This window comes from Oryctolagus cuniculus, chromosome 6 (genome assembly GCF_964237555.1).
Source record: "Oryctolagus cuniculus chromosome 6, mOryCun1.1, whole genome shotgun sequence".
In the NCBI taxonomy this organism is placed as follows: Eukaryota; Metazoa; Chordata; class Mammalia; order Lagomorpha; family Leporidae; genus Oryctolagus; species Oryctolagus cuniculus.
The window spans coordinates 41,120,326-41,143,510 of record NC_091437.1 but is presented as its reverse complement, the minus strand read 5'-3'; the positions used below and the strand labels follow the sequence as shown (position 1 = coordinate 41,143,510).

The following is a 23,185-nucleotide window of genomic DNA, read 5'->3' as shown; positions in this document are numbered from 1 at the left end:
CTGAGATGTTTCAGTGAAGAGGCTGTGGTGGCAGTGGGAAGGGAAGAGTGATTCCCATCACCAAACCTTTCTGTATTCCAACTGCTGGAGGAAGCCACACTGCTCAGATGACTGGAAGGGAAGGGAGAGTCTGCAACCTTACACTAGAGTCAGATGCTTTCCAAACTGACACACCCCAGCCACTGGAGGGGAAGTGTCGCCACACTGGCCCAGAAGGGCTTAGTAACTGGCTCAAGAACACACAGCACAAACTTAAGCCCTGACTTGCTCCTCAACAGGGAAATCGCTGGCAAAGAAAGTTGCCAACACATCGATCAGCTTCCAAAAATCCAGCTTAGCCATCTCTGGAGCCACGCAGAGGCGGGGAGGAGCAGGCAGTCTTCAGAGCATTCCTAGCCTCATGGAAATGAATCACTCAGAAACTGGGAAAGGCAGGACTGGTCATTTAAGACCTGCTGAATGTTCAACCTGGACACGCTGTTTTCCTTTTAAATTCTTAATCCCCATAGAAGAAGGGCAGGCAGCTGTGGTTACCGCTCGCTTCTCTCACCTTGATCCTCTGTAGCAAACGAATGCAAAGAATCTGAGGACAGCATGGCTGTGTGTTTGAGCTGATAACAGCAAGAGGAGCTCATGCTTAACAGGAAAAGTTTTATGTGCTTATTACAGATGAGGAAACTGAGGCACACAGGGGTTAACGTCACCTCCCCAAGGCTCTAAAGCAGAGTGGAATTTCAACCTGCAGATCTGACTCCCAGGCCTACAACCTTAATCCCTCAGCCACTTACCAGCAGGACCATTTTGTACAGGTTACTTAAATTCCCTAAGCCTTACTTTTGTTATCTGTAAAATGGAGCTAATGACAGCAGCCCTGTATTAAATGAGACAACGCAGGTAGAGATCCAGGCTCCAGATGGTCCCACTGCACAATTCCAGGGGATGCTACTCACAAATGGAGATGCACAAGGCAGTACTGCCTGGCCCAGCACCTGCAGGGGAGAAATGCTAATGTGCTACCATCATTACTCATCATTATCAGATGACAGCGTCAACAGCCAGGGTCAAGAACCAAGGGGAAAGCTGCTCATCTGGGAAGATAGGTGTCAGCTCCACCGGAGGGCTCCCGCTGCCTCCACGCTTCTGATCCTCCTTTCCCAGACCCTCAGGCAGTCTGCCTTGGAGTACCTTGGTTCCCACAGCTCAGTGCAGATGTCAATTTCCAGAGGGCAGGTGGAGGGCTGTGACTTGGACTCTCGCACCACTTGGAGTGTCAAGTACACAGCAGCACTCAGGGCCTGTGGTGGCTTCAAAATGTCCACCAGTTCTTTCATACTCCTCCCTTTGAAGGGTGGAGCTGAATTCTTTTCTTGCACACAGGCTGAACTTGGTGAGTCACTTCTATCAGAATAAAATGCTTCCCCCCGCCCCGCTGCCACCCCGTGATGTGCCACTTCAGAGTCTAGGTCACAGGAAGAACTGGGGCTCGCCCTCTCCCCCGGTCGCCAGGGGAACACTCAAGCCTGCTGAAGCGTCCTCACTGCGACAGACGCCTGTGGGAATGAGCCCTCTTGGAAGAGGGCTGCCCAGTGCTTGTTCAAACTCCAACTGCTCACAGTCCGGTTAAGGACTTGACTGCAACCTCAAGAGACACCCTGAACCAGAACCACTCAGCAAAGCTCGAATCCTTGGCCCACAAGGACTGAGATAAAGTATGTTGGCCCCCCTATGTTCTTATAACGTGTTATACAGCATCACATAACTGAAGCACGAAACACGGTGAATTTGAGACTAAAGCAACCATAGGAAAGTCATGGCTTTAGGGCATACTTGGAGACAGTGTCCTGTTAGTAAGCCCTAAAATAAATAAGACAGAAGACCTGACACAGACTGGCTTTGTGTGATCAGGTTTTTTCTCAAAAATCCCCACAGGGAAGAGAAGGCGAGTGTGGATGGAGACAGTCCAGAGCAGGCTGGCTGAACATTACGGGGCTCTTCTCACTGCCTGGCCCCTTGATGTCCCCTCCCCAGCCTCAGGGCCACATTCCCTCCACCCCAAAAGCCTTCCTCCCAAATTCCCCGACTAGTCTTCTGGCCTTTGCACTTGAAGGTTCTTCCTCTTCCTAGCATCCCTGGCCCTTCTCTGTATTCATTTTTATTCACTGGATTCTTTTTTTAAAGATTTATTTCATTTATTTGAAAGGCAGTTACAGAGAGAAAGAGGGAAAGAGAGAGGGAGAGAGGGAGAGAGGGAGGAAGAGAGGGAGAGAGATCTTATATCCACTGGTTCACTCCCCAGATGGCTGCAATGACCAGGGCAAGCCACACCAAAGCCAGAAGCCAGAAGCTTCTTCCAGGTCTCCCACATGGGTGCAGGGGCCCAAACACTTGGGTCATCTTCCACTGCTTTCCCAGGTGCATTGGCAGGGAACTGGATCCCAAGTAGAACAGCCAGGACCATGAACTTAATTCATTACGCCACAGTGCAGGCCCCTTCACTGAATTCTTAAAACTGTTTATTGTGGAATAATGTAGAGCTTATAGGAAAGATGTGAGAACAGGACAATGAACACCCCCAGGATAGTTTTCACCCACACTGGCGGTCACTCTCTCTCCCTGTCTCCTCACTCCCTGCATTTCAGAATGTTTCCTGAGCCACTTGAGAGAGTTACAGACATGACAAGGCTTGATTCCTAAATTTTTTGGTTTGTATTTTGAAAGGTGAGGACACTGAAATTAGGAAATTTAAGAGTGATACAATACTACTATCTACTCTGCAGTCCACGTCCAAATCTTGCCAATGGTTCCAATAATGTCCTTTACAACTAATCTGTTTTTCTGGCTCAGGATACAATCCAAGATGTTTGACTCCTCTCGTCACTCAGCAAATATATCACCTGCTCGGCACAGTATAGAGCACTGGGGAGAAAAAAATGGGGAGAGAACCACAGCCACAGTCCTCAGAGCACTGAAGTTCTAACAGAGACACAGCCCTGGAACAACTGCATGAATTTAAGTGTCTGTAGTCACAAACCGAGACGCGTGCTCTGAAGAAAAGAGCTCCCAGTGTGAGCTAGGAAGAAGGGGGTCAGAAAGCTCCCTGGAGGTGGGGACACTCAAGCTGAGATGTGAAGGCTGATGCAGGGTCAGTCAAGCAAACTGGAAGGGCGTTCCAAGCAGCCACAACCTGTGCGGTGGTCATGAGGCAGAGGGACATGAAGCCCGGTGGAGGCTGGTGTGGCTGGAGGGCAGTGTGGGAAGGCGCCTGGAGTGGGACAGTCTTTCTCCTAGAAAGGAAGCCACAGATGGGTTTCCACAAGGGCCAATGCCCTCATTTACATTTCTACAAGATCTTTCTGACTGCTGCATGAAAGCAATACAGGTCAACCCACATCTTAGCCCCGACTCCAGAACCCAAAAAGTTCTTAATAACTCTTTTTGATAACTCATTTAGTGACAAAGTCTGACCTGGATAGGCACAAGGCTATTTATAGTCTTTATTTACTTGGTTTGAATGTTTTAACTACAGAAGAAAAAAAAAATACTGAGTATGGGGAGCCACTGCAGAGCCAATGAGGGCTACTGTATTACACAGTGTAAATGTTATATTAACATGGCCAAGCCAGAGATTTTTGTCTGTGTCTCCCCTAATTCACATGTGCAACTCCTAACCCAAAGTGTGATGGAATTAAGAGGCGGGGGCTTTGGAGAGGGATTAGAGCAGGAGGGTGGAGCCTGCCTATCTCTACTCTCTGCCACCTGCCACGTGAGCATACGCCAAGAAAGTAGCCATCTGGAAACCAGGAAGAGAGCCGTGGCCAAGAACCTAACTGTGCTGGCTCCCTGATCTCAGACTTCCAGCCTCAGTAACTCAGAACGAAGCATTTGTTGTTTAAGCCATCCAGTCTGTGGTACTCTGCTGCAGCAGCCCTAACTGACAAGACAATCTCTCAGCAATAAACCCAGCTTCGCTGCTCGCTGTGCAGAAATGGTTCTGGGCCCTTCAGCACGTTTCCCTTGCCAGCTAACATGTTGTCAACAGTAGTCCGCAGAAGATGTGGGACAGACACTGTGGGAGGAGAGACTGTTTTCTTTCTGCTGTTTTCAACTTGCATTTATTTATCTGAGAGAGGGGTGAGAGGGCAGCAGAGACAGACAGAGACAGACAGAGGGCCCTCCCATCTGCTGATTCACTTCTCAAATTCCTGCAATGGCTGGGACTGAAGCTGGGATCTGGGAACTCAATCTAGGTCTCCCGTGTGGGTGGCAGGAACCCAACTAACGGAGTCATCAACACTTCTTCCCAGGGTGTGCATTAGCAGGAAGCTGGATTTGGGAGTAGACACGGGACTCAAACCCAGGCTCTCTGATATGGAACACAGGCATCTTAGCCAGTGTCTGCTATAACAAACACCCTGCCCTGGAAGAGCCTTTATCGTCATGGTCATGGTGCATACCCCAGGCAGGCAGCACGGTGGCCTCTGTGGCACAGGCTCCTGCAGTAACACAGCTTCTCGTGTCCAGCTTCACCCCCTGGCTCTTGCAGCAGCCAGCAGCTCCCTTGTGCAGTTGTATAGTGGGCTGCCTTCCTAAGATACCTCACCATGAATTTCTTTCCCCAGCACCTTAACAGGTAGATTTCCAGCAAGTTTCTCCTGTGTGGCACCACAGCTACTTCTCTGCCATTCAGTATGAACAGCTGTGCACTCTCCAAGAAAATCAAGATCTCAGCCCAGGCTCACTCAGCCCTGGGGGCGAGGGTGCTCCTGCGACACTACCTCAGCCCTGGAGGTGGTACCTGCTGTTTCTCTATTCTCCCTTTCTATTTCTTTTTGGAGAATCTTTCCTTACTCCAATCTCCTGTTATAGTTAATAACTCTCTACAGTACACTCTTGGGTTCAAATCACCATGTGATTTCTCTCTGGTGGAGCCCTAAGGATTGCAAATCCTAGAAAGTGCCTAATAATACAAGGGTCAGGCCAAGGGATTCAGACCCATAATTACAGTGGTATCTGGTGCCACTCACTAATTGCCTGGAACTACAGCAAGCGCTTTGTGTCTGCAACCTCACTGGATCCTGGGAACTCACCTACAAAGCACGTATTACTATCACACCCATTTCTAAAATGGGGGGATTGAGAAAACAAAAAGTTAAAGAAACTTTCCCCATGTCACATAGCAAATAAAAGACAGAGCTGGGATTTTAAGTCCACCTGAGGCCTCCTAAGTGCAGAGATGAGGGGAGGCGGGGGTGGAGTGGTGGGGGTAGGGGGGCAACAGAGGACCCAGGTGGAAGGTGACTGTGTGTCCTCCACCTACTGCATGGTGTCCTCTGCCCCAGAGTTATCTGTCTGGCAGTCCAGCCGGTCCTCAAGGCTGAGACCTGTCCTTTCCTCTTGGTCCGTCAAGTGTTTAGCAGAGAGCCAGCCCGGGGCGCATTCAATATTCGGTCACAAACTTCTAGAGAGCTGACCTGCTGACCCAGGTAGAACCGCAGACCCAGTGCCAGCAGACTGAGCTGTTCAGGTCAGCTCAGAGTGGCCGGGCCTATCCTGGACCTGGCTGGGGAGCACCTCTGCCTCACCTGGCCTGGGTGCAAACATCCAGTGACAAAATGACCTTCTAGGCCTCTGTAGCTCTCAAACTCCAGAACCCATGAGAAAGCAAAGCTGATCCCAGGACTCTTCTCCCAACGCCCTTCTTGCCGTCAGAACTAGAGGCTGGGAGTCCAGCTCAAGGACCCAGCCCTGCTCCCGCCTTTACTTTTTAGTGCCAGCAACCTTGAACTGGGGAAACTGTGCACACCCCGTGGTGTTGTCCCTGCTCTGCGCTTTTGACTGTGCTGTCCTCTCTGCCTGGAGTCCCCTCCCTCGCGACCTCATTCCTAGCTTTTTCCCATCATGGCTAAACCATCCCACTCCCCTTGGAAGGCTAGAGGCCCCTTCTTCAAGAAGTCTATCCAGCCCTCAGGGCTCACTGCATCCCCTTATGCTCCCAGATAACCATACCTATTGCTACTATTGCTCCCAGAGAGGCAGTCCATTGTATTCTGACCTGTGTGGGGTGTATGAGCCCAGGGTTAAGACTCAGTACATGCAAGCCAAGCACAGCTCCATCAGTGACCAGCTGTGTGACCTTGGGTGAAATACTTCCATTTCTGTGATGGAAGTATTTATACATTAATATTTATACATTAGTAAGTATTTATACATTAATAGCCTCGCCTATAAAATGGGGAGAATTGTAGTGTACATGCTGTTGAGTGGCTGGGAGGATCAGGAATTAGAATAATGTACATAAAGTGCTTAACAACAGGCCAGGCCCAAACAGCCTGCAAAGGTAGTTCTGAGTGTCTTATGCTCAGAAGCTGCAAGTTAACACACCTTGGTGGCCCCACTCCCTAGCAGTGTCTGGATCAGAGCCAGGCACAGGAGACGAATGAATGGATTCATTCTCTCTCCACCCCAACAGCCTGCAAACTGGTCTCCTGGCCTCCACTGCTTCTGGAGTTGCCAGAGTTTCCTTGCCAAGGCATGCATCGGAGCAAGTCATCCTCCACAACTCTGTGGCTTCCTCAAGCCCGGCCTTCCCAGCCCAGCCAGAGCACTGGGGATCGGCCGGCAGCTCCTCTCTAACAGACCCCTGAGTTTTCAGTGGCTCTGGCTAGAACTGGCTCCCCTCCTTCAGCCTGACACCCTCCCACAGGACAAGTGCTCTGCCTTGTGTGCTATGTCACAGTGAACTTGTCATGGTCTCCCTTTCACACTAGCAGCTCTAAAGGAAGCAGCTGTTTTTTATATTATAGCAGAGGAAGCCCCAAGTAGATTTTGTGGGAACCCAGGATGAAAATAAATTGTTGAATCTAGTTGAGACTCAGAACAAAATGAGAGGTGGTGCAGTTCAGGAAAATGAGAGACAACAGCTGAGCCGGTGTTGTGGTGCTACAGGATAAGCCACCACCTGGGATTTCGCATCCCATATCAGAGTGCCAGTCTGAGCCCTGGCACCTCTGCTTCCAATCCACCTTCCAGCTAATGCACCCTGGGAGGCAGCAGATGATGGCTCAAGTAATTGGGCCTCTGCCATCCATGTGGGAAAACCAGATGGAGTTCTGGGCCCCTGGCTTTGGCTTAGCCCAACCTTGGCTGCTGTGGGCATTTGGGGAGTGAACCGGCAGATGGAGGATCTCTCTCTCTCTCTCTCTCTCTCTCTCTCTCAAGTAGAGAAAAAGAAATAATTAAAAAGGGAAACAGGCCAGAACTATGGCAGAGACAGTTAAACTAACAGCCCGCAGTGCTGACATCCCATATGAGTACTAGTTTGAGTTCTGGTTACTCCACTTCTGATCCAGCTTCTTGCTAATGAGCCTGGGAAAGCAGTGGAGGATGGGCCCCTATATCCACCTGTGAGACCCGGAAGAAGCTCCTGGCTCCTGGCTTTGGCCTGGCCCAGCCTCAGTCACTGTGGCTATTTGGGGAGTGAACCAGCAGACGGAAGACCTCTCTCCCTCTATGTGTCTCTCTCCTCTTCTTTCTCTGTAACTCTGCCTTTCAAATAAATAAATAAATCTTAAAAAGAAGAAGAAGGAGAAGGAGGAGAGGAGGAGGAGAAGAAGAAACAAGAGGGAAGGGGAGGGGAGGGGAAGAGAGGGGAGGGGAAGAGAGGAGAGGAGAGGAGAGGAGAGAAGAGGAGAGGAGAGGAGAGGAGAGGAGAGGAGAAGAGTGAAGAGGAGGATAGGGGAGGGGAGAGACAAGACATAGCTGGGAGAGAGTATGCTCATTACCCTTACCTCTACCACAGGTGTTTCTTCCACCGCCCTGCAAACCGGACCCCTTCAGTCATACTTAAAGAACAGTCTGCTGACAAAATGGAAAATGGCCATGGGTTCATTTCCTAGGACTGCCACAACATCCCAAAAACTGGGTGACTTCAAACAATAGCCGCGTGTCATCTCACGGTTTGGGAGTCTTGAATTCAAAATCAAGGAGCTGGCATCCAGGGGAGGATGTTTCCTTGCCTTGTACAGCCTCTGGAAGCCACAGGTGTTCCCCGGCTAACAGCAGCACCACTCCAATTCCTGCTTCTGTGTTCCCAGGGCCTCCTTCTTGTCCACGTTTCTGTCCCCATATCTCCACTCCGCTCCTTACAAGTCACTCACACATGACCTCATCTTTACCAGCTACAACCCCAATCACCATTATTTCCAAAGTGGGTTGCATTCAGAGGTGCTGGACCCTAGGACTTTAATATATCTTTTTGGGGTACACAATTTAGGGGTGAGAACCTACTGATCGACTTCATGGGAGCTGTGGTCCTGTGGAAGGCCTGGGGCATTAGCCAGCAGCCTTTTCTGGGCTGAAGGGACATGAAACCCGACCCCATCAAACACTAGGCTCAGTGAGGGGAAAACACAGAATCCCAGAGAAGCTGTCATTCATATTCCAAGGACTGGAGGGAGGGGACTAAACGGATCCCCACCCAGGGACAGCAAGGAAGCTATGGGCTCTGAGGCCAGGGGTTACTTCTGACGGGAAGATCTGAGGAACAGAGACAGCTTCCCCTTGAACTCTGGCCAACGGCCCTTTAGCAGGAACTCTGGAGAGCAAGCACTGTGCAAGCCAAGTGAACTCAACCACAGAGAACAAGGTGTTTCTTCCCAGGCCATGAGAAGGCAGCCCCATCATCAAGAATAGAATGGTGTCCAAATAAACACAGGGTAACAGAGTCTCACCTGGACAGGTAATTGGGGACACCAGCATTCATCCATTAGTTCATTCAACAAATATTTACTGAGTAGCTACTATGTTGCCTGCCCTGTGGACACAGTAGTACATAAGATAAATGTGGTTCATACCCTCATCTTATATCTACTGCAGCAGACATATAAACAAGTAAAGAAATAAGGGAGCTGATTGCAAACACTACTGAGCTGCTGTGTGGATAATTCACAATTAGACATGCTACAAGGTAACCAAGAGAGGTTCAAGGAAGGCTCCTGGGAGGAGGTGACCCTAGAGCTGAGACCTAAAAGATGAGGAGGAACCAGTTATGCAGCAATCTCTGGGAAGTTCAATCTAGGCAGAACCAAGTGCACAGGTCCTGTGCAGGGGCCATGTGTGTGGGTCTAAGAACACCAGCATGACAGGAGCATGAGGAATGAGGGGGTCGGGAGGAAAATGACTGTGAAAGGCAGGCCCAGGCCCAACAAGGCAGAAGCTTGAACTGTACGCACTTTCAGTGCAGCAGTGGCAAGCCACTGGAAAGTTAAGAAGAGGGAAAGGAACCTCTAATTGTGCACACTGGCTGTGGACAAAGAACAGACCGTGGCCTCAGGATGCAGCAGGGGAGCCTGGGTCAGGGATCCAGGTGAGACACACCGGGCCGGCAGGAAGGTGGAAGGAAACGGGTGAACTGGGTGCATGTCAGAGGAGGAGGTGACACAAACACACAGAAGAGAACTCAGCCTCAGTGAATGCCAAGAACAGGAGGACCTTAACTCCCCAGGGGAACACGACTTCCATAGGAGAGGCACTGCAGGGTCACAGGCTGGCCCCAGGTGGACCCCATCTGAAAGTGGCTCCTACCTGAGGGCTCAGGCTCCTGTTTTAGAAACAAAGAGACTGCAGCAGGGAGGGGTTGGTTAACCATAGCCTGCCCAGTCAGCCTGTAGCTGTTGTTGCAAATAAATTTTATCGGAATCCAGAACACTCCATTCATTTACATAGTATCTGTGGCCACTATCACACTATGACAACAGAGCCAAGCAGCTGCAGCAGAGAATGCATGGTCTGCAAACCCAGAACAGTCTCTGGACTAAAAGATCATGCAAAACACATGGGTGAGGGGTGGGCAGGTGCTAAACACCACTTGGGATGACTACATTCCATATATAAGTGCCGAGTTTGAGTCCTGGCTGCTCCTCTTCTGATCTAGCTTCCTGCTAATGCACAGCCTGGGAAGTAGCAGTGGCGTCTCAAGTAGTTGGGTACCTGCCACCCACATGGGAGACACTGACTGAGTTCCAGGCTCCTGGCTTTGATCTAGTCCAGCCTGGCTATTACAGCCATTTGGAGAGTGAACTAGCAGCTAGAAGATCCCCACCACCACCACCACCACCACCACCACCTCTGCCTTTCAAATAGAAATTAAAACAAATTTAAAATTTTAAAAACTGCTGAAACACACTGGCCAAGTTTAGGTGTGGTACGTATAGTGACAGCTGGCCACTTTGGCTTGTGACAACTCTCTGGGATCCCTGTTCTCCCTGGGAAGGCTCCTTCAACATTCTCCCCTCCCTACCCCGCCTAGGGAAATGACAGAACACAGCACTGCCACAGGCATGCCACTAAAGATGTGCAAATTACATTCTCTCAGCACTTCCAAGAGACAAAGATGAATGCTAACTGCAGAGATGAGGGGAGGAAGGATTTCCAGAAAAGGTAAGATTTGAGAGAAGCCTGAAAAGACTAAGGTGGGCCCTCCAGAAATTCTCCCTTTTTTTAAAGATTTTATTTATTTATTTGAAAGTCAGAGTTAGAGAGAGAGAGAGAGAGAGAGAGAGGCCTTCTATCCACTGGTTCACGCCCCAATTGGCAGCAACGGCTGGGGCTGCGCCAATCCAAACCCAGGAGCCAAGAGCTTCCTCTGGGTCTCCCATATGGGTGCAGGGGCCCAAGAACTTGGGCCATCTTCCACTGCTTTCCCAGGCCATAGCAGAGAACTAGATCAGAAGTAGAGCAACCAGGACTCGAATCAGTGCCCATATAGGGATGCTGGCACTGCAGGCTGCTACACCACAGCACCAGCCCCCAGAAGTCCTCTTTATCACCCTGAGCCCTAGCAGATTATTTAGGACACCACTGAACTAAAGGGAGTGAGTATCCCATCTCTGGGGGTGTTCAAGCCAAAGATGCCTGTCATTTGGTTGGCAAGGGCAAGTGGAGGGAGACTGGACAAGGTCAAAGACATGATCCTCTGAAACTGTGGATTCCACAGTGGCAGGCTTACAGCTTCTTTAATCTCATCTCTCCTCATAATTGCTGACAGAGACACACATGTCACAGAGACAGCTGGAGGAGGGACAAACAGGGAGACAGCAAAACAGAGGACAGTGGGGAAAGGGCTGAGAACCGGAGGGGATGAAAAACGCATGCTCACAAAGTCAAAGTCAAAGACAGCCCACACAGGCCCCAGGGAGAGGAAATCCACACCAGGTTTCCCCCCTTAATTGCTACACACACACAAAAGAGCAAAGGCCTAACAATCAGGGTTAGAACTAATCAAATGGCCCTTTCATACCTCTGGCTTGGCACCTGGCAGCCTTCTTAATGTACCCCATTGTTCCCTGGCAAGACTGCCTCTGGCTGCCAGGGGAGTGTGAAGAGTAGCAGGCATGAGCCCCAGGCTGGAGTAGTGAGCAAGGGGCTGACCCTGGAGACCCCACCCCCACAAGCCCCTTAGCATAGACTGACAGCTGAACCAAGGCAGGGGCTGCAGGAAGAGCGCCAGGTGGGAACAGGAGTCAGTCCTTCCTGCCCTATCTGTACTCTGCCTGCTGCCAGGAAAGCATTAACTCCTGCCCCCTCTTCCTAACAGGCAAGGCTGGAGACCAGGAGACATTAGGGAAGGTTAAATGGCTTGCTCGTCGGACTCAACAAGAGCACACACTTGAGAATGGAAACCTGGGTGTGAGTCCCACCACTTGCGTCCTGCACAGACCCAGGAAGTGACTTACACGTACCAAACCTCAGTTTTCCCATCTGTACAATGACAACAGTAGGATCATTGACCTCCTGGAGCTACATCATTTTCATGATACTAGACAAGCACATGGGAAGCAGTAAGAGCTCCATAATATGAATGATCACTCTTACTGCCAGGGAACTAGGGCTCTAAGACAAACCTGACTCCCCGTCCAGGACTGGTCACCAACACCTGCAGCTGCATCCCACATACCGCGTGCCACCGCCACACCAGGAACCCTCTGGACCCTCAAGGGAAGGTATCTGGGCAGCAGGCAGAGTTGCAGACACCACTGCCCTGGCAAAGAAAGGGCTCTGTACTCAGAGACATAGGTGGCTATGCTCAGTGGATCCACCACACCCAGGTAGCTCGGGGGGCCCCGCGTCCCCTCACACAGTCTCTCTCCTTTCCAGAAAATATCCTGGGTGCCTTGAGGTCCCCTCAGACAAGGGAACACAGCCTGAGTGGGTTCTTTTGGGAAAGAAGTCTTCCCTCTGGTTTTGCAGGATCCCAACACTGCCCTTGGAAAGGAACACACAGTGCAGGGTTTTAAGTGCCGGGAAGACAAAGTAGATTCTGAATCCACATCTTTGCGGCACACCTGCAGCAGCCCCTGCCATGGCTGGGACAGGCACAACAGGACAGGCTGGACCCGAACTGCAGACCCACACTCCATCCCCAAGCAAGAGAAATGTTTTCTTGGACTGAGATAGAGCAGGAACCAACTGACTGTATTCGAGAGCACACGGTTTACAGTCTTATATTTCCAAGTCATCATCTTGTTTTGTTTTGTTCTCCTGTGAAAAGTATGTGAGTCTTAAAAGTCAGAAGGATTCACCTCAATTTAATGGTTCTGTGGCCAGTCGAACCACTTATGCTTTCTGAATCTCAGTTTTCTCATCTGTAAAGTGGGGACCATAAGCTCTACCCTGCTTCCACCATGAGAGTAAGAGAACACACCAGAAAAAGGCTATGGAAGCCTGTGGCTGATAAAGCAGGTCTCCTGTGCACAACTGTCTCTGGATGCCAGGGCGGTTTTGTGGAAGGAGGAAGTACCCAGGGCTGAGACCACAAAGCATGCAGCAGCCATGGCCATCTGGAGAGCGGAGGCCACCAAGCGGAGGCAGCTGCTACTCAGATCCAGCAAATGTTAAGGTTACAGGAACCCCAGCCCAGCTGCCTGACTTTTTGACTTTTCCCCAAAGGTCAAAAGTGGGAAGTTTTAAAATGGGTACAGTCTTATGTTCAGACACTAAAAATTTACTAATGTATAAAAACAAAGACAGTGATGGCTGTGGCCCAGCCCTGGATAAGTCATAGAAAACCTATCGGGGCCATGCATCTGGCCCCCAGGCCACCCATCTGCAAATTTTGTTCAAGAATTTACGTAAGATTTTTATTTTGTGAAAAAAAAAGGGGGGGGGTCAAAGAAGTTAATAAAAATAAGCTCCCTGAAGAAGACAGTCTTTAAGGTTTATTATCAATAAAATAACCAGGCAGACACAGGACAGGCTCTGGGGCTCCAAAAATGGAATTACTCACTTTTAGCTGAAGTTGGGTGCCAAATTTAGAAACCGGTTATTTCATAAAAAGACAGAACACACACACACACACACACACATTTTAACTGCCAGCAGCTGAGTCTGATCAATACTCAGGAGAAAACATGCAAAAAATAACAGTTTTCAGTGGAGAACATACAATGTACTTCAGCAGTAGGAAGTCATTTTCACATTGCTCCCCCCTCCCCAAGATGTTTCCAACCTGCTCATTTAAAAAAATCCTTTCTCGGGAAGCCCCTACCAGGCCTCCCTGCTCAGAAGCCGACCTCTCACAGGACTCTGAATTTGTAACTCACCAAAGACCTGCACCGGCTCCCAGGTGGCACGTGAGACCTGCTCTAATCCCTGCCCTGACACTGCTGCCGGGACATTCAGCTAGGAGAAGAGCTCTCAAGAGTCAGCCAAAGCAAGACAAGAGGCAGGCACTTGGGGTCTTTGGCAATGACCTACCCCTGCAGAATGCTCCAGGCCTCACCTCCCATCACGCAGGCTGTCATGGCTGGCAAAGGCGGCAGAAACAGAAATCTCTGCTGGGTTTACCTCCTGCTCCCACCGCTGCCTCACTGTGTGGTCTGCATGTGTTGCCAGGCCTCTCTGGACATCAGTCTTCTCATCTTTAATTTATGCCAACCATTAACACCACACTGTGGAGTCATGACTGTGCTCATTTTAAGAGAAGGGGTCTGATGCCCAAAAGGTCGGGCACTGGGCTAGCAAGTGGCAGCACTGGTCCTGGAGACCAAGTTCTGCTGGTTTCCAAGGTCAAGCTTTCTCCTCTGCTCCCAGCTCAAGGGACAGGTTTGCACAGGCTCCAGAATGTCACCCCTCCCCAGGAGGCCCCCGGCTCAGCCCCTCACTTACATACAGGCACCGCACCCTGGCCCCATGGCAGGAAGCACCCAGACTAGAAGGGCAGCAGACTGTGGGCATCCAAGGAAAACAGGACTCTGAGGGCCCAGCCAGTCCCTGCAGTTCATGGCAGAGAGATTCCAACATGCAGTGCCCAATCCAGACCTCGATCCTGGGCCTCATCTGCTGGCATCTGATGCAATACTCCCAGCAGGCACCTCCGAGCCCCTCTGCAGGTGCTGACTGGCGACTGGAGAAGCTGCAGATAAATACACTCCCCAGGGATCACTCGTGAAGCAGTCCTGGGCAGAGTGGAGTGGGCCCCAGGGGAAGGAGAGAGATGTCTCCTGTGATGTGGGACGAGAGAAGAGTGGGTCTACTGGACCCTCCATAGGGAACCCTGGCTCACCCCAGCTAGGCCCAAATACTGCCTTTGGATGTGAGCCCTGGTATTTCCCTAGGAATTCTGAAGCACCCTGAAGCTGTTTAAAAACCATTTCTCAAAGCTAAGCTTCCCTCACTCTGCCAGGCCCTACTGAGGATCCATAGGATCACTCCTTCACTCCCTCCCACCCTCGGTCAGCAAATAGTGCCTGCAAAAGCATGGCCAAGACTGAGGCTAGTTCCTGCCTTCAAAAAGCAGACAACCAGGACAGATCAAAAGCTGTTATTGGGCGGGGAAGCATTTGGCCTGGTGGGTAAGATACCATTGAGGACACTGGCATGCCACATCAATTCCTGGCTCTGGCTCCCGACTCCAGCCCCCTGCTAATGTAGACTGTGGAGGGCAGCAGGGAAAGCTCAAGTAACTGGGCTCCTGCTACCCACGTGGGAGACCTGGCTTTACTTCCGGATTCCAGGCTTCAAAGCCCTACTTGCTATAAACTTTAAGGAATGAAATGGGGACAGAAGACCTGTCTCTCTCTGCCTCCCAAATAAATGGGGGGGGGGGGGGGGATGAACCTTAACATAGTGAAATGTTAAGAAGAATTATTCCCATTTTGCAGACCGAGAACTCCAGCCACACAGGTCAAGTGATTTGCCCACGCCTAGGGGGTTTAGATCAGGCAGTGCAGGCACAAGGCTAGAGCCCCATACACCACCCTACAGTGTCTCAGACTAAGAGTAAGGGGAAATTGCTTTGCCACTGGGGCGTCAGGAGGGGAGGGGAAAGGTCCTCTTCAAGGTCATTCCCCTACCAGGTGACCTCCTGGGCACCTCATCTGTTGAAAAAGCCTAGTCTTAGCACAATGGTCTCTTTTCTCTGCCCAGACATCCCGGCTCCCATAGCAGCCTAACAAGAGGGGGCGCAGGGATGAGAGACCTGCTCCAGTATGAAGGAAGTATGCTGGATGAGGACTTGGCTGGGTCGGAGACTCACAGGCTCAGCTACCAGCCCTCCCAACACAGACTGAACACTCTCAGTCAAGTCCCTTTATCTCTGTGAACCTCTGGGCCCTCACTCACTCCCAGCTGTTTCTTTTTACTATTATTATTATTATTTTTTTTTTTTGACAGGCCGAGTGGACAGTGAGAGAGAGAGAGACAGAGAGACAGAGAGAAAGGTCTTCCTTTGCCTTTGGTTCACCCTCCAATGGCCGCCGCGGCCGGCATGCTGTGGCCGGCGCACCGTGCTGATCCAATGGCAGCAGCCAGGTGCTTCTCCTGGTCTCCCATGGGGTGCAGGGCCCAAGGACTTGGGCCATCCTCCACTGTACTCCCTGGCCACAGCAGAGAGCTGGCCTGGAAGAGGGGCAACCGGGACTAGAACCCGGTGTGCCGGCACCGCAAGGCGGAGGATTAGCCTAGTGAGCCGCGGTGCCAGCTCACTCCCAGCTGTTTCTAATCATGAGTACATAACAAGATGTACAGGTGAAGGGCTAAGCAAGGTACATGCTACAGCAGTGGCAGCCACTGTCCATTAACATCCTCATCACCATCTATACCAACATCAGTCCCCTTACTAGTAGCATTTTTATGTTGTGGCTTCCAGTACCTGATACAGTGGAAGGAAATTCAGCATTTGGAGCTCAGCATTTGGTTTTGAGAATCCTCTCAAAACCAAAAGGAAGGAAAAAATCGTCCTGCTTTTTTCCTTTCCCTCTCCTATCTACACTCAGCAGAGGGCAGCAGACAGGAACCATCCAAAGATAAGAGAGGGAGAAGAGAGACACATGGAGAGAAAGCTACACACGCATAAACACACACCCACCCAGCACGGCAAGCGGAACTGTTTAGCTTCCTCTAGCTTCCAAAGTATGAACACTCCGCCTCCTCCAGCTAAGAGGGCCAGGCACAGAAGAAGTAGAAGCTGAAGAGACAGAAGTTCTTTTTCAGCTTGAGAGACATTTTTAAGGAATTGACTTTCAATGTGTATAGGAAAGGGAGCAGGGAGCTCAGAGGACGACTGTGAGAGCAAAGGCAGGCAGCAGCAGAACCAGTCAGAGCAAATAAAGACAGCTTTCGGCGGCTCTGCATCTGAGCCCTCCATGGGGCGCGGGCAACATCAGCACCCAAGCTCTCCCCAGCAAGAAAAAACAGGCCCACGCGGTTAATCATCTCCGCCAAGAGCTGGGAGCTGGCGAAAAACATCGGCTTTCCAGACCGCAGGTCCGGGGCTCAGCAATGAATCCAGAGAGGCAAAGAGACACCCAAATCTGAGCCCTGGGGAGAGACTGCTGCTCGGCTCCCAGCGCCAGCAGGCATCTGCAGTGCACAGCTGACGGCGTCTTCTCTAGGTATCTTGCTCTGCCTCCCACAAGAGTCCCCAGATTCTTCTCTGGGAAATGTTCTTCTTAGGACCTGCATAGTCCAACTCTCTACCGAACTCTAGGGTGGGTTAAGCCAATCTGCCCAACTTATCCTCCTGCAGCTGTGAACGGTTCAGAACATACCACATCCAAATTGGACCAAGAGGAACACAGGAAATCCTGTAAAGTTTATAGGAAAGATGTTTCTTCTCTTTTCTGTAGAAGCTACTCTGGGAGACAGGCTGCCCCAGGATCTAGGACTGGAGACGAGGTCTAAAAGCGCTGCTACCATTTTATGCAGAGGCTCAGTCTGAACGAACAGAGAAAGGTTGAACCTAGAGAACCCATTGAAAAGCAGCCTGAGCCCTGACAATGAGCCTCTTGATCGTACCATACCTGAAGCCACCTGCAGCCACAGGAGCCAATATATCCCCTCACTCAGAGCAGCACTCTGGGCTTACTTCATTCTGCTACTTGCCAGTGACAATGACTCTGAGGTGGCTCTGAGGCTCGATCGCTGTGACTGCCGCAGACAGCAGCTGTGGTGCCCCATGCTACACATCCTTGTCATCTCTCTACTCTGCTGCAGGATCCCTGTGCCACCTTTGACATCACTTCATTTTGTTTATTTTAAAACAAGAAAACATTGGAGGAAAATTTATAAAAATGGATCTGTAGAAAAGCCAGGTAAGTTGCAGCAGACAACTAGTCTGTTTAAGAACTGGCCTCTCAAACTTGAGATGATAACTTGGCTCATGGGGGAAATAATGGCAGAGGAGGAACAGATACCGGTATGCAGATAGAAAAAGAACCTTCATGGTGAGATAGAGCAAGAACTTGGAAACGACCATCACTTGGTCTTGAAGCCACCGTCCTTGGAATCTGGGGATCCCTCTCCTTCCCAGCACGAGTCTGCCTAACGTCTTGGTTTAATTTTAGTCTGTTTTGTTTCCCAGGCTTGGCAACTGGATATTGAAAAACCTGTGTTAGGAAACTTGATGCAGCCCCTCACTTGAGAACTCGCTGAGGTGATTTCCCCTCTTCTGGGCCTCAGCTTCCAAACTTAAAAAAAAAAAGAGGGGCTGGACTAGATGACTTCTGAAGCCCCCTGCCCACTCTAGCCCATTTCAATCATTCGGCAAACACGTCCTGGCTGTCTTCCAGGTGCCATACCTCGCACCGTGTGTTGGAGGAAGATGTGGTTCCTACCTCATCACTTGCCTGGGAAGGGGAGCAGGGAGGGGTGTCCTGATACACTTCTTGGTGACAGGACGTCACTTTCCGCACTCCACTGGACAAGAATCCTTCTTGGAGTCCTTCCCTTCCTGGCCTGACACATCCACAAGGCAGAGCGTTTGTATATATGAGAAGTACAGCAGCCAATGCAAACACCATTGGGAGCATCCGGTTTCCAGGGGACATACTTGCAGCTGCCAAGTATACCTGGAGGTGCTTTTGACACAGTGATGAGATTCTGATGCCATCTCCATATCACAGCTGACTGCAGACAAGGTATGATTAGCAAGCTAGATGGTTATCTTTTCAAAAGGCCTTTGCTTTCTCATCCCTGATTCCATTATCTGTTATTGTCACTGGGGCCAAGAGATTAACAGCTGAAACTTTTTAGACTACAGCCCCAGAGGAGGCATGAAAATGAACACATCCACAAGTTGGGGCCTCATCACAAGGAGGATACAGAGGCCTGTGCCCAGATCTTTCCAATACACGCTTCCAAACATGCACAGATCCTGGGATGTCAGTGTTGGAAAAGCCCTAACAAGGTGTCTACTTCCTACATCACAAACCAACCTCAACAAATCATTGACTCTGCGTGAAGAGCAGTGCCGAGAAACAGTGTGAGGCCAAGTCTGGGCTTAGTGGAAAAACAGACTGATTGGCAATGTCCGCCCTGGACATGAAGAGGCAAGCACTATTATGATACACATTTGCCTTTCCCCTGCCCTGAATCTAATCTTTGCTTCACGTATGAGGAATGCAAAGCCCGGAGAGGTGAAACCACTTCGCTGAGTTTGCAGCATGAGTTTAGAGCAGGAGAGAGGATGAGAAGCCAGGCCTTCCTCAGCTGGGCTCCTTGGGAAAAATCAAGGCCAAGCTGAGAGGAGGAACCCAGGGAGCCACTTTGGGGGCATCAGATTTCAGCTGGGCATGAGAAAGAGAAGTGATTAGCAATCTGAAGGACATCAGCTCTTCCAGAAAAACTAAAGAAATCACTGGAAAGCCACATTCTATGGTTCTTAACTTTTTTCTGACATGTATTGTTCTACTACCAAGAAGACCGAAAGAAACAGGCAAGAAAAGTATTGATTTCTGGATGTCCTAAAAATAAAGTTCAGGTCTGTCACAGCGAGAAACTCCTGATCCTTGACAGCTTTTTCTCTAAAGATTTATTTATTTATTTGAAAGACTCGGCTCAGAAATGGGGAGGGGCTGCATCAAGTTTCCTAACACAGGTTTTTCAATATCCAGTTGCCAAGCCTGGGAAACAAAACAGACTAAAATTAAACCAAGACGTTAGGCAGACTAGTGCTGGGAAGGAGAGGGATCCCCAGATTCCAAGGACGATGGCTTCAAGACCAGCTTTTATGCTTGGCCTTGCAGCTTTGGGAGAAACCAGCTGCCTGACCAGAGGAACGCTGAGCTCTGGAAGCATTCTGTGTGGCTCACAGAGCAGCTGCCCTACTCAGCGCCAGAGACATGGCCCAGAAGGAGCTGCCATGATCAATCTGGAGCCTTACAAGCCGGCAGATGACCTGAGCGCTATCCATTTCAGACTCTTTAGTCTGAAATCCAGTGGAGAAACCAAGGAGTCTGAGGAACAGTCCTTCAGCCTCCGAGAAACTTCTCCCAACCCCACCAGAAACCTATTTCTCATATGCATGAAGTCCCATGAGACTTCCCTCCAGAGCCACTGAGGGTTGTTTTCTTAGGAGAAAGAGCACGGTAGTGCTCTGGGATGATGGCCAGCAACGACAAGGGTGACAGGCTCGGCTCAGAACCGGTCAGCCCTGTGGAGACTGCACCATGTACACAACCCAACTTCCCAAGAGCAAGCCCTTGGTGCTATGTGCACGTTCCAGCACACTGGGATGATGGACAGGGCACCGGCGTGCCGAGAAGTCAGCCTGTTCGCTCAAGGCCAGCTGACATTCAAACAAGTCCAGCGCTCTGCATCTGCAGGAGAGTGGAACACAAAGGGGCTGTGTGGGAATTTGGCAGGGTGTCCCCAAAAGGCACCAGATGAATGCTGAGTCCTGCAGCACCTACAAGAGCTCATCATCATTGGGGAAACAGCTCCGGTCTGCTGCTCCCAGGAAGCAAAGAGACCATCTTTAACGCACGGACAATCAGTTGGCAGCCACCCACTGAACACACACACACACACACACCAGACCCCTTTGCCACTCCTTCCTCCTCTTCATCCTATTCCAGAGGAAATGCAATGAGCAAGAACTACACCTCCCCAGAGAGGCCTATCTGTCCATTTCAGTTAGGGGCTTCCAGCAGCAGCCAGCTGTTGCTCTTTCCTCCCTCTCTCTCTCTCTCTCTCTCTCTCTCTCTGCTTCTCATACTCTCTCTCTTCCCCCAAAAGGCTGCCTTACTCCATCAATACCCTCTTGTACAAGTGAGTAATTCACTTTGAAAGCTCAGGCCAAACTGGCAGTTAACCTTGACCTTCTCTCTACACATCTGGGTCTATAGAAAATGAAAATCAGGACTTCTCCAGCATCTACAGCAAATGAAATACGAGGGCTTTCTCCAGGCAGAAGTGGAAAGTCAAGAGCTATTTCAGACTCTGCATTGGGAAAGGAAACCCCCTGCCCTTGGCCTGGGCTATGTCAAGCATGGACCCCCCTGGCCCAGAGAGGCAGGCTACGAGGGACTCCTGCCTCCAGAAAGGAAAGAGAAGCTGTCCCTGGACTCTTCACTGGTTCACTGGAGCTGGGTTGATGATCACATTTTACAGATGGAGAAAGTAAGGCTGAGGGAGGGAGAGAACTGCTGACCAAGTATGCACACAGCAAGCTAACAGCAGAAGTAGGGACAGAACCTTGGCCTCTTCACCCTGATGCTGGTGCAGGAGAGGAGCAGAGGAAGGGGTTTTCTGAAGGAAAAGTCCCTACAGACACAGAATTTCAGGGAGAGAGTTCTTAAGTGGCTGTCAGGGCTCGAGCCAGAGGCTTAGAAAAGGGCCAGGGCCTTGGTTTCTAAACAGTAAGATGCACCAGAAAGATCAACCAGACCCTCTGGGATGGTTTGCAACAGTTACCGGAGTGACAGGCTGAGCTCAGATTGGTCAGCCCTGTAGCAAAGAGCTCTCTGTACTCCCCATGCCAGACAACCCAGACAGCAGCCAAGGAAAACCATCAACCTCAGAAAGTCAGCCTGTTCCCTTGGGGCCAGCCAACAATCAGCCTGACCCTGAAGTGCAAATTATCTACTTCCCATGAGACCAGGGAAATCCCGAAAAAAAAAATCTGAGATGTCTTGCTGTGTGTGAAACAGTTCAGGCATGCACATACTCCCGGGCATCTTCTCATCCTCTGAGCCAGGGGCTGGGATGGCAGGAGTGACGCGATGGAGCTTGCATATTCTCTCTCTCTCTCTCTCTCTCACACACACACAGTTCAGAAGAGACAGAACGACCGAGATCCCACTTTCAGTTGCAAGAGACACCACACCCAGTGGATTGGACAAGTTTGGAAGACAGGGAAGGCATCCTGTCCTCTATCCCCCATGTACTGGACACCAACTTAACAGTCTTGGAGGGCATCTGGGGGTCTGCCCACCAGCACCCCCACTTTCTGCATTCTCAGAAGGTCAAAGGCAGCAAGCAAGTCACTCAAAGACCAGGCGCTCACCCCCCTACCCGACTCCCAGGAGCCCGAATGCAGTTGCAGAGAAACTCAGAGGGTTTGAGAAAGCAACAAGGCAGGGAGAGGGGTGGCAAATAAGCCGGGCGGCCCAGGAATCTGCCTGTGCACGCAGATGGTACCGAACGCCAGGATCAGCAGGTGGGGGGACACAGGGAAGCCCTGGACTTCAACCAGGAGGACCAGAGTATCCCTTCGTATTGGCAGAAGTCACCCTGGGATACAGGGATGCAGACAGCGGCCTCTCAAAGAAAACAGGCTGCGAGAGGTCAGGGAATACCGGCTGAAGACAGAAAGGAGGACGGCAGCTGACGCCCAGACACAGGGCTCCCCGCTGGGCACCAGGTCTCTGGGATTCTAGCGCTGGCTCTGTTCTGACCGGCGCGGAACCTGGGCAAGCCCCTGTCCTCCGCTAAGCCTCCATTTTTCCATCTGAAAAATGGGAAGAGCAGACTCTTCCGGAGCTGACTCTGAGGAAACACTCAGGAGAAGGGTGGAGAAGGAACCGCAGGCTGGCAGGAAAGTCGGGTTGGGGTGTTCTCACACCCACCTGAAACCGAGCACTCACCTGTCCCGCCGCCGGGGCCGCCGCCGCCCCGGGTCCCCCAGGGGTGCCGTCGGGCTGCCGCTCGCGGTACAGCTCCCAGAGCCCCACGTTGGGCAGCAGGACCAGGGCCGCCAGCACCAGCGCCACCGCCTGCAGGAGCCGTTTCTCCTTCCGCCTCATCGGGGCCGGTCAGCCCCGCTGCGCCCCGCCTGCCCCGCCGCGCCGCCTCGGTTTCCGCGCGTCCGCCAGTCCGCCCGGCGGCGGCAGCAGCTCGGCGAGCACAAGCGGCCGCGGCGCCGGCCCCGCTCCAACTCCGCGGCACTTCCGCTGCTCGTCGGCCGGGGAGCCGGGCGCCGCCACCGCGCCGCCGCCGCAGGGAGGTCGCGCCGCTGCCGCCGCCCCTTGGTTCTGCGGGGTCGCGCGTCGCGCGCCGCCCTTCCGGCGGTGGGCTGTGGAGCGCAGGCTGCCGCCAGCCTCCACCGGCTCGCGCTGTGCGGCGGTCGGCCAGCGCACGCCAGCGTCCCGGGCCGCACCGTGGCCCCTCTCTCGGCCGCGATGGTGCAGCCCGCTCCTTGGCGGCTGCCCCGCCCGCGGGAGCTTCGCGAAAGTCGCGGAGTTGGGGAGTTGGGCGCCAACTGGTGCGGGCTGGGCTCTAGTGGGCGGGGTGCGTGCCCGCGTGCCTGGGAGCGCCCCGCCGAGCCACCTCTGCTGGGGACCGCAACCCCGAGTTATCGGGCTCCCTGGAGATCGGCGAAGCGCGCTGGAGCCCAGACGACGCTCCGCGTCTGACGCGCCCGTGCAGCCGCTTCTCACTCTCCTAGTCTCGGCCCGGAGGACTCGGTGTT

General features: G+C 51.7%; 1 protein-coding gene across 2 annotated transcripts in view; it reads right to left on the bottom strand.

Annotated features, from left to right (window-relative positions):
* GALNT10 (polypeptide N-acetylgalactosaminyltransferase 10) overlaps positions 1–22,654 on the bottom strand; it is a 256,674-nt gene extending 234,020 nt beyond the window's left edge. For both annotated transcript variants that reach the window (XM_002710328.5, XM_008255295.4), the window contains exon 1: positions 22,362–22,654. In XM_002710328.5, the coding sequence (XP_002710374.2) occupies positions 22,362–22,520 (159 nt within the window). In that variant the 5' untranslated portion in view covers positions 22,521–22,654. The remainder of the gene's footprint in view (positions 1–22,361) is intronic.
* Positions 22,655–23,185: the final 531 nt, after the last annotated feature.